This window comes from Lathyrus oleraceus, chromosome 6 (assembly GCF_024323335.1).
Source record: "Lathyrus oleraceus cultivar Zhongwan6 chromosome 6, CAAS_Psat_ZW6_1.0, whole genome shotgun sequence".
In the NCBI taxonomy this organism is placed as follows: Eukaryota; Viridiplantae; Streptophyta; class Magnoliopsida; order Fabales; family Fabaceae; genus Lathyrus; species Lathyrus oleraceus.
The window spans coordinates 157,253,224-157,265,221 of NC_066584.1; the positions used below are offsets into that span (position 1 = coordinate 157,253,224).

Here is an 11,998-nt window from a genome sequence, read left to right on the forward strand (position 1 = left end):
TTTTTATCAAACATCTTTTCAACAAAACAACTTGCACATAAAAAAGGGCTCCCTAGGAGTACCTAGGATACTTTGGGTGCTAATATCTTCCCTCTATGTAACCAACCCCCTTACCTGTAATCTTTGACATTTTATTAGTTTTGATTTGAAAACTTATTATCTTTGGATTTTGTTCGTACTTTTCCCTTTTCCTTTGGAAACAATAAAAGTACGGTGGCGACTCTGGTTTTTCAGTGACGTCGTGTTTATCCATAGCTCGATGGTCACGAATGCACTGCTACAGAAAGAAAGTGGCGACTCTGTTGAGGAATAGTCCTTAGTGGGTTTAGCCTACTTTTTTGTGAGCGATATTTTGTTGATATTTGCTATTTGTTTGTATATATTGTTTGTGTGATATAATCTGTCTGTTGTGCTTGATGATCTCTGAGTGTTGAGATAAGTTCTAACATAAACTTGAGTGCAATTAAGATATGAGGATGGTATAGTCATGTTCGACTCGTGTGGAGTAGTCCTTAACGAGTTGACTTGAGACCCATCTACTCAGTGGAGACCCCCTTGGAATTAATGATGTCACACGAGTAAGTCGTGGATAGACATTACTTTTTTCGACATGGGAGTCCGAGAAGCTAAGGACCGTAGAACAAACAACCCAACTTAGCCTCTTTAGGACGTAGTGCAGAGACTGTTCAAGTGTAGACTTGATAATAGTTGTTATGCGATACTATACTCAGACGAGTTTCTCTTGAGAATACTATGGGTTGATGAGTCAGTCATTTAAACCTATAATATCCGATATATAGGATCACGACTCTAGGAACTTTTAGAACATGCTTGTCGCATCTCGGAGAAACGCGCACACGAAACAGAGTCACCACCAATGTTATTTATCCTAAGAGCGGGAAAGGAAACAATGAGTAAACCTACAAAAGGGTGAATCTAATGATCTCGCAACCAAAAGATGGGTAAGGGAGTCGATTATGCAAAGGGAAGGTATTAGCACCACTCACGTATGTAGTACTCTACAGGATCCACTCTTGTTGTTCTAATCAAAATGGTGTGTTTATTCTAAAACTTACTAACTAAAAGAGAATTCATGCAAAAGGAAAAAATTATAAATAAAGAAAGTTTTTATTATTGCGCTCGTTTAGGTTTCGCAACCCAATGCCCACACATCAATAAAGAATCAGAGTACCGTAGTTCATCTAAATTTTTTTGGTTTATTGGTGCTTTTAATGGGTAATCACCCTTATTGAAAATTTTCATAAGAAAATCCAAGCGGAAAAAGAAGTTTGATTGGTTAAGTATTTTGTTGAAAGAATACATCAAATGATCCACCCAAAGCAGGAGGTATATGATTACTTCTTTCTTATTATTGAAAGAGTTCAATTAGTAATAGAATATTTTTGGATTTTGATTAAGAAATGGTTTTTGTTTTAGAATGAATGCAAAATAGAAATGGAAAATCTAAAGGAGTTCTAAAGAAAAACCTAATGTTGGCATGCAATAATGGTCCTAAAGTTAGGATAAAAGGAAACATCTGCTTAAATTAGCATACAAAGATAGATCTATGATTAATGATCAAGGGGACTACCTAATGTTGTCATGCTTGGTTAACAAACCTAAAGTCTACTTTATTTCAATCTTAACCAAGAATGAACCAAAGAAATCCTATGAGGAACATGTTATTCACACAATAAAAAGAGATGAAAGAAGAAGACAACTCCATATCAAGTCATGGTGAAAGTAGAAACAAATTCACAAAGTAAGCCATATCATGTCATGGTAAGAGAAAAGTAATTAGCCATGCATATCATGTCACGGGGAAAGAAAAGATAATATAAATGCAAAGCATTCCATATCAAGTCATGTAAGAATAGATAAGAGATAGCAAAGTAATCCATATTAAGTCATGGAAAGAAGATACAAGCTATAACAATCCATATCAAGTCATGGAAGAACAAATAGAAGGTAGACAGAGTAATCCATATCATGTCATGGAACAAAAAGATAGAAACAAAACAAAACATATCAAGCCATGAAATAATAGATGAAATATAAATAGAGTAATCCATATCATGTCATGAAAGAAGAATACAAGAAAATGCCAAGTTATCAAGTCAAAATGAGCAACAACATCACATCCAAATAAACATAAGGACATGTCCTACTTCTAAAGGTCATGCATACATGGTTTAAGCATCAAAGCATATAATCAACATGTAAACTTGTAAAGTGAAATGAACACAAGTGTGGACAGTTTAGACATAGCCAAGGAGATAGTATAGAATTTTGAAATCAGATCAAAGCATCAATACATAAAGAAAACTCAAGACATCACAAAGATACCATATCAAAACATACTCAAAGGTTAAGACATGTAATAATCAAAATCAAACCCTAGCCATGTTCCTAAGGCTAATGAACTCCTATCAAGTATAGATGAAATAGAATCATGGGAAAATGGTATCAAACCAAACAAGTCAAAAGTATATGACATATTAAACTTCACATACACATAAATTCAAGCATCATGAATGAATCATATAAGCTATGCTTCAAGATAGGCCAAAAGATAGGCAACCAATCACATAAGTTCAAAGAAGCTTAAGCAACAAGTAATAAAGAAATCATGGTATACACATGACATCAAGAAGTGTTATGACTTGTACAATAAGCTAACTCAAAATGAGGTTCAAGAGTAACAAAGTAAGTCACCAAATCACACACACATCAAAGCTAAATATCTTGGTAAACCAATAAAGATATCATCCTAGATAAGGAATCCTTTATCAAAAGTCCATAGGATGGACAAATATTGAAAGAAGGATGCTTATGGGTCATGGGACAATCTTCCAAGTATCAAATATAACTTCTAAACTTCCAGAGGTACCCACAAGCAAGTAGGCTCAAAGTTCAAGCATAACTAACAAGTCAAATGATGGTCATCATCCAAGCAAGGAATCCTTTACCCAATAAAAGAAAATGACCAATGAAAAATGAAGTTTAGAAATCAAGAATGAAATGATAACAACATTAAACCATACAAAAATGGATCCTTAACTCCCAAGAGCTTCACCATCTACTAAATTCAAAACTAGGTCAATGAAAGAAGAATGTAGCTCCTAATGTGTCATCATGATGAATGGCAATGGAATACCATTCAAAGAATCATAAGAGAAAGGTATAAGGATACCAATACCAAGGAAATCATAAGTGTAGACAAGGGGTAACAAATCCAATTAGACCCATAACACTCAAATTGGAATGCACAAGACACAATCTAAACTATGGTCTCTAAAGCAAGCAAATAGAATTCAAGACAATTAATCAAAGGAAAATAAATTGGAAATACTTAAAAGGGGCCACATGGATGAAATTAAGACCTCTAGATGATGATGATAAGGTCAAGAGAGAATGAGAAAGAGATCCCACATGGCTGCACAAGTGCATTCCAAAATAGTTAACTAGATGCAAAGTATATCATAAAAGAACAAGCTTGCTTGGATAATTCAAGAGAAATGGTTAAAAGCATATAAAAAATTATGAAAATTTATGCATAGCAAGATGAAACCATAAACTTAAAATTTCCCGAAGATATCTTCAAAATCATGTATACACGTGTTCAAACAAAATTATCATTCAAGCAATGCATCAATGGTTGATCAAACCAAACCAACTTCAAAATAAGGCTAAAAATAATCTAAAATTAATAATCTTTATGTAAAATGAAAACCCAAATGACCTATGTTCATGTGTCTAAAAGTACACAAAATATTGGGCCAAAATTCAAATGGAAAATTAACAAATAAAACCCTAATAAATAAACTAGCTTAATTTAAACATATATATTTGAAAAAAAAAAGAATAAATATCAAAAAAATCAAAATTGAAAATAAAGAATATGAAAAATTGAATAATATTTCAAATGTCCCTCATAAATTAATTCAAAATTTTTAGAGTGTGGGAAGTATTTTAAATAAAATGAAATGAAACGAAAATAAAATGGCAAGGGGTGCAGGAGTAAAAAATGAAATGGACTAGGTTTAGTCAAAATAAATGCATGGGCCCAAAGCAGGGGGGTGGTAGGATCAAACGCGCTTGGCCCAATCCAAACAACCATCAGAAAAATGAAAAAAAAGAAATAAATGTGGGGTATGTCACGTTTCATGTAGAACAAATATCAACCGGTCACTTTAATTTTAAACACAAAAAGACAAAAGAACAAAACCACCAATCAAATGCTGCCAACTGTTTGTCTTCTACCTTAAGCATGCACGAATATGTGACCAACAAGCCCTAAACCCGATTCCATCAAGCTCCCTTCTACCTCAAGTAACTCTCTCAACTCTCCACCAAATTGAATGAAATTTGAATCAAAATTAAAGTATGCACTTAGTAGAACAACATGGCATTCTTAGATTTTAAAAAAAGAACAAGAGAACATGGAGAAAAGTGAGCAATAATATACGGGTTCAACATGTTAAAACATTTACCATTCAAAACTGTAACCAAACATTGAGCCTAGCTCCACTAGTCTACTTAGTAGTAGACTCTCTAGATGTGTATGCATGAACTTAGACATGGCCAAAAACTACATATGAAAAAGAGTAGAGTGAAGAAACCTTACCTAGTGGAGAGTCACCACTGCACCTTGGACTCTTGAAGGAAGGAGCAGGATAGGATCATGAGGAAGAGGGTGAGCCAAGATGAGTAAATCAGATGCTCAAGAAAAAGCTTCAAATGGTGAAAAATCAATGAGAGTGAGTGACTGTTTCAGATCTCCTCCTTGCCTCCTTCCAACCTTCTTTTTTGTTTTGAGAATGAAAATGCCTTTTATATCAACCCTATGTGAGGGCATAAGAGTCAGTACATGTGGTAATATGGTTATTCCAAATGGGGACAAAATGAGAGTGAGAGAAAATGGAACATGTATGCTGCATTTTTCCTATCCATTGTCTGTGTCTTGTGTCATTTTAAGGAGTTAAAAATGGGATGAAAAATGCTCAGATTATGTAGGACTTGGGGGTAGTGGAGAGAGAATAAAAGACAATGAGGGAACATTTCCATATTTGGCTATGGTTGGACATGATGTGCATGCACGATATATGTGTGTTGTTGGTCCATACAAGGCAAGGAGAGGGGTGTGAGGATCTTGGGAAATAAACATGTTACAAGCAAAAGATAACATCATGCACCAATTCAATGACAAATGTGATAATGAAGATTAAGGATTAGTCATGTCCAAACCAATGTAACTCCATGGTCTCTTGGCCAAACAGAGTGAATTAGAGCTTTTTGAAAAGAGGGAAATGAGAGGAACATGTTTCATGTCGGGGGAAATTTGAAACAAATCCTTGAGCCCCTTCAAAAATGACCACGAAGATGACTACTTGAAACTGCATATCAAAATGCCAACTATAGGTCATTTAGTGATCATCGAGGTCCTAACTTGTTATGTCCATAACTTGTTCCTCAAGTTACCAAATATGAAAATGTTTGAAGCAAAAGTGGAGAGGAGAAAATGCCCTACAACTTCCATGTTGAGGCCGAATCCAAATGAAACCTGTAACCTTGTGAAAAATGGACATGAAGTAGGTGGTTGGGAATGACCAAATACTTAGAAATTTTTCACTAAGTATAAAGCCCAATCAAATAAAACAAGGTCATGACTTGTGAGGGTGATATCTTGAGTTGTGGCCATCCAAACAAATTATTCTTGGAATCAATGGAAAGAGGAGACTTAATACTAAGTCTTTCATGTTGGAAACAAATTGAGATGTAGCCCTTAAGGTCCTGAAAAACTGTGATGAACATGCTTGGGAATCCTGACTTGGGACACTTAGAATTTTTCTAAGTCTTGGGACAAATGAATGAGTTTGAAACACCCCACTTTCAACGACCATATCTTAAGCTATGATGATCCAAATGCTTCAATCTTGGTACCTCCTTGAATCTTGGAGAAAGGAGAACAAAATTAATGTTAAGGTCAACTTGATTTGGAGTCGTGATCGTAGAGAACAAAGTCCATGAAAGTAGCTGTTCATTAACACCAAACTTGCCAAAAATAGTAAGTTTCAAAACCCTAATTTCCAATTTAAGCAACTTTCCACAACTCTTTATTTTTGATGAATCTCTTGAATTTTCTTGATCAAATTTCACACATAGACCAAATTTGACTTGCGGAACATGATATTGACAAAAAAAAAATCAAAAGTTGACTTTTTAACCTACCTAGTTGACTTTTCCCTAATTGAATCAAACCAATAATCATCTGAACAATTGAACCTCTTATGAATGGAATTAATGACCAATATTATACACATAAAGACTTAGGGACACATAGAATACCATGGAATCAAGTCTTACTCAAAAAGTCAGAAATAAATTGACTTGATCACAAACCCTAATTTCAGTAAAAAATGACAAGATAGGAGTGCACATCTTCAAAACCTTGATTCTGCTAGGGAAAGTGGAAAAACTTTGGAACAATGATGTCTTGTATGATAATAGGATAAAGATGATCCAAAATTGGTCCATGAGTATGCCACATACTGATATAATCAACACTTCTAGCTCAGGGATCAAGAGATAGAAAAGTGTGATCCAATTCCATTTTCTTGCAATTCTCATCCAACTGATGAAGTAATGGACCATTTGAGATGTCTTAGGGCATTGGGAAACCCTTGTAGCTTGAATGATCATGAGGTTGAGGATATTTTACCTTCCTTATATTGATTGTCACTACTCTCCCTTCTAAAGCTTGAAGAAGGTCACAAGAGAGATGCCTTGATCTCATAACCACAGAACCAATGATATGCATGAATGTATATGATGATAAAACATAAGCCAACTATGGTCACCAAGAAGAGGGTAAATTTTGGGGTACAACAGTTGCCCCTATTCAATTTTCTTGCACCTGAGAGGTTGAAAAAGCGGCATTTTTCAAACGTTCAAGGTGGGAGAGGATTGAATACCCAAAGAACCCAAAAATTTGCACTCTGGAAAAGAGGTAAAAAGGTCAGTAAGCAAGTCTAAAATTTATCGTGTAAGTGAGCGAGAATGTTTAATCACAGATATTGCGAATCTAATCGGGCACGTCCAAGAACAGAAGATGTTACACCAGGAAAGAACTGGATTATCAATAACGGTACCATGATAGAATTGGATTTAACATTCACAAAGACTACCAAGAAAAGCGGGTATGTCTGCAAACAAAAGATGTTGCACCATGAAAGAGCTGGATCACCAACAAAGATTACCAAGATAGAACTGGACTTAACGATCACAAAGACTACCAATATAATTAGGCACGTCCAAGAACAGAAGATGTTGTGCCAGGAAAGAAATGGATCACCAAATGTTTTTACCAGGATAGAACTAGATTTAACAATCACAAAGACTACCAAGCTAAACGGGTATGTCTACGGACATAAGATGTTGCGCCAGGAAAGAACTACACCACCAACAAAGATTACCAAGATAAAACTAGATTTAACAATCATAAAGACTACCAAACTAAACGGGTATGTCTGCAGACAGAAGATGTTGCGCTAGGAAAGAACTGGATCACCAACAAAGACTACCAGGATAAAACTGGATTTAACAAGGTCACCAGGATTGAACTGGATTTCGGTCGGTAGAGTCAAATGCATCTTGTAAGGATAGAAAAGAGAATGGGGATGTACGAAGGTACTGATAAATTTGTCGAGGATGCAAGGAAAACATCATTGACTTATATTTACATGCAAGTATGTTTGAATTTTTCTATGGCGTAATGCTCCGTGTAAAATGGGAATGCTACGCAATTTTATGGATGTGGTATAATGATTCATGATTTTTGTGTGAGAATAGATGAAACCAAAAAAGGTCTGCTGAAGATAGATCTCTGAAGTATCTAGAACTTTGCGGGGAGATTCGCAAAAGTAAATTACAAACTCAACGGGCTCTTGCTGGGAATGAGGTGAACTTCGTGCAGGAAAGAAATATCTCTTCTGTTGGAGACATGAGAAGTCTTGATAAATAAGTCTCATTCTTGCAACTCTACTTGGGAAATGAGGAAATTCTCCACCAATGATGAAAACTTGCTTTAGGGACTATGCAATCTTCAATAAGCACTACTGCTGGGGGAAACACAACAAAATTAAGAGTCATTCTTGCTGACTCTTGCTCTCGTGCTGGCATGTCTTATACTTGCGAGTGAACATCCTTCCTGCAACACAAATCACAACCAAAATGTCCCAGGTATCGCATGACCACTTTGTTTACCAACCCGGCCACGCGTAAACTCACAAGCATATTCAAATGTCTTTTTATCATATTATGTAAAGCCCGAAATTTCTAAATGCAATGATTATAAAAAATTCATATGTTTTTACAAACAAAAGCGGGTAGAAGAAAAATAATGAACACACTTTTGAATGAAAAGAAACTTTTATTGATTTGAGAATTCTCCTGTAAATAGACCTTTACATTAGGAGGCAATTCCTAGGAAGGGGCAATTGCAAGAAACAAGAAAAGATTTATTACAAGAATGGAAAATGTGAAACACTCTCATCCCTTTGCTTTCTGAAGAAAATGTTTCAAAATGATTTCTTCCCTCAGGTTTCCAACTGTAGTAGTATGATGAAATCAACTGATCCCATGCCAGATGTATTCATTCGCTTTAAATCTCTAACTTTTGCCTGGATCGCCTTTCAGGTTTTCAATCCATCGGGATACCCTTTTTTGCCTAAGTCGCTCTTTCGGGTTTTCAACTTAGCGGGTGAACTCAATATTATTATTCTTTATATTTTTATCCCTAATTTTTTCTCGAACCTTCTTATTCATTTTTTCCGGCTCGCTAGGATGCCCATTTGTTGTTGCCTAAGCCGTCGACTTAGCGGGTCCTTTTTATGCAAAGTATTTTTTGACTACGTCTGCATTCATAGGGAGTGGAAAATCCTCACCATCCATAGTAGTGAGCATCATGGCTCCGCCAGAGAAATTTTTTCTTATCACATATGGCCCTTCATAATGCGGAGTCCACTTGCCCCTAGGGTCAGACTGAGGAAGAATAATTCTTTTCAACATAAGGTCACCAACTTGGTAATTCTGAGGATGAACTCTTCGATCGTACGCCTTCTTCATTCGCTTTTGATATAGCTGCCCATGGCAGATAACAACCTTTCTTTTCTCTTCAATGAGGTTCAACTGATCAAATCTATTTTTCACCCACGGCCTTGTCGAGTTTCACATTTGTCATCAACGTTAAGGAAGGGAATTCAACCTCGACGGGTAAAACTTCCTCCATGCCATAAACCAATGAAAACGGAGTTGCCCTAGTTAAGGTACGTACCGAAGTTCTGTAACCGTTCATAGCGAAAGGCAACATCTCATGCCAGTCCTTGTAGGTCACCACCATCTTTTGAACTATCTTCTTTATGTTCTTATTGGCTGCCTCCACTGCTCCATTCATTTTCGGACGGTAAGGAGAGGAATTATGATGTTGAATCTTGAAACTCTTGCACAACTCTGTCATCATCTTATTGAGATTGGACCCATTATCTGTTATGATCTTCTCGGGGATCCCATAACGACAAATGATATTATGCTTGATAAAGTGAGCAACCACCTGCTTAGTTACGTTGGCATAGGAAGCAACTTCCACCCAATTGGTGAAGTAATCAATAGCTACTAGGATGAAGCAATGTCCATTTGAAGCGGTAGGCTCAATACGCCCGATCATATTAATACCCCACATTGCGAAGGGCTACAGGGAAGTCAGAACATTCAAAGGCACAGTAGGAACATGGACTTTATCAGCATAAATTTGGAATTTATGACATGATCTGGCGTGAAGGTGGCAGTCAATCTCCATAGTCATCCAATAATAGTGTGCTCTCAAAATCCTTTTCGCCATGGCATGACCAATGGAGTGTGTTCCAAACAAACCCTCATGAATCTCTTTAATAATTATGTCTACTTCGTGTATATCCATGCATCTGAGAAGAATAAAGTCATGATTCCTCTTATACAATACGTAACCACTTAAGAAAAATCGGGCAGACATTTCCCTTAATGTTTTCTTGTCAGGGATAGTCGCATCCTCCGGGTATTCTTGTTTCTCCGAGTATCTCTTGATATCAAAAAACCAGGGCTTATCATCCCGAACTTCGTCATTATTATAACAAAAAGCTAGCTCATCCAACCTCATAATGCTGATGGAAGGGGTTTCATTTGCCCATTTGACTTTGAACATTGACGCTAGAGTGGCCAGCGCGTCTGCCAAATGATTCTCTTCTCTTAAAATATGGTTGAATGTGATCTCTTTAAAGTATGGAATCAATTTCATCACATGTTCTTGGTATGGAATTAAATTTGGATGACGAGTCTCCCAATCTCCATTAATTTGGATAATGACCAAGGCAGAATCCACATATACCTCAAGATGCTTGATTCTCAAATCAATAGCAACTTCAGTCCCATAGATGTAGGCTTCATATTCAGCCATGTTATTTGTACAATCAAAATAGATTCTGGCGGTGAGAGGAATGTGAAAGCCCATGGGAGAAGTAATGGCAACTCCCATACCGTTTCCTAAAGCATTTGAAGCATCGTTGAACACAAGCGTCCATCACGATCCTGGTTATGGGCCTTCATCTGGGTCCGATAAGTTGTAATAGTCGGTGAGAAACAACACGTCTTCGTCGGGAAACTCGAACTTCATTGGCTGGTAATCTTCCATAAGCTGATGAGCTAGGTAGTTATCAATTATACTACTCATGATGGCCTTCTGAGTCGTATACTGGATATCATATTCTGTTAAAATCATTTTCCACCGGGAAACCCTTCCTGTGAGTGCAGGCTTCTAAAAAATATACTTAATCGGGTCCATTTTCGAAATCAAAAGAGTAGTGTGGGTCAACATGTACTATCTTAACTGGCGAGCAGCCCACGCTAGAACACAATAAGTTTTCTCAAGCAGTGAATATTTGATTTCACAGTTGGTAAACTTTTTGCTCAGGTAGTATATTGCGTTCTTTTTTTGGCCAGACTCATCATGTTGACATAATACACACCCCATCGACTCGTCGATGATAGTGAGATACATGATTAAGGGCCTACCCTCTATTGGAGGCATAATAACTAGATGTTATTGCAAGTACTCTTTTATCTTCTCGAATTCCTTTTGACAATTATTGTTCCACACTACTGCCTGATCCTTTCTCAACAACTTGAACATTGGTTCACATGTAGCTGTAAGATTGGAGATAATCCTAGCAATGTAATTCAACCTCCCTAAGAACCCACACACTTCTTTTTCGGTTCTTGGCTCAGGCATCTCTTGAATCGCTTTTATCTTTGCAGGGTCAACCTAAATTCTTCTTCCACTGATCAAAAAGCCAAGTAATTTACTAGACCTTACTCCAAAAGTACACTTGTTGGGATTTATCCTTAGCCCGGACTTCCTCAATCTTTCAAACAATTTCCGCAAGTTGATTGAATGTTCTTCCTCTGTATGGGATTTCACAATCATATCGTCCATGTAACACTCAATCTCTTTATGGATCATGTCATGGAAAAGGGTTACCATTGCACGTTGGTAAGTTGCCCCTGTGTTCTTCAAACCAAAAGGCATAACTTTGTAACAAAAAGTTCCCCAAGGTGTAATAAACATGGTCTTTTCCATGTCTTATGGAGCCATTTTAATCTGATTATAATCAGAGAAACCGTCCATAAATGAAAAAACTGAGAACTGCGTGGTGTTGTTGACCAATACATCAATGTGAGGGAGCGTAAAATCATTCTTAGGACTTGCTCTGTTCAAATCACGGTAATCAACACACATTTATACCTTACCATCTTTCTTAGGTACTGGAACGATGTTGGCTACCCACGGAGGATAAGAAGTAACTGCAAAAAAAACCTACATCAAATTGTTTTTGCACTTCATCTTTGATCTTTTTAGACATATCAGGGCGCGTCCTTCGAAGTTTCTGCTTAACTGGTGGGCATTCTT

General features: G+C 36.7%; 1 protein-coding gene across 1 annotated transcript; it reads right to left on the minus strand.

Moving 5' to 3' along the window:
* Nucleotides 1-9,748: 9,748 nt before the first annotated feature.
* On the minus strand, nucleotides 9,749-10,489 carry LOC127094523 (uncharacterized). The gene has a single exon (XM_051033347.1). The coding sequence runs from the start codon at nucleotides 10,487-10,489 to the stop codon at nucleotides 9,749-9,751; it is 741 nt and encodes a 246-aa protein (XP_050889304.1).
* Between the last annotated feature and the right edge of the window lie 1,509 nt (nucleotides 10,490-11,998).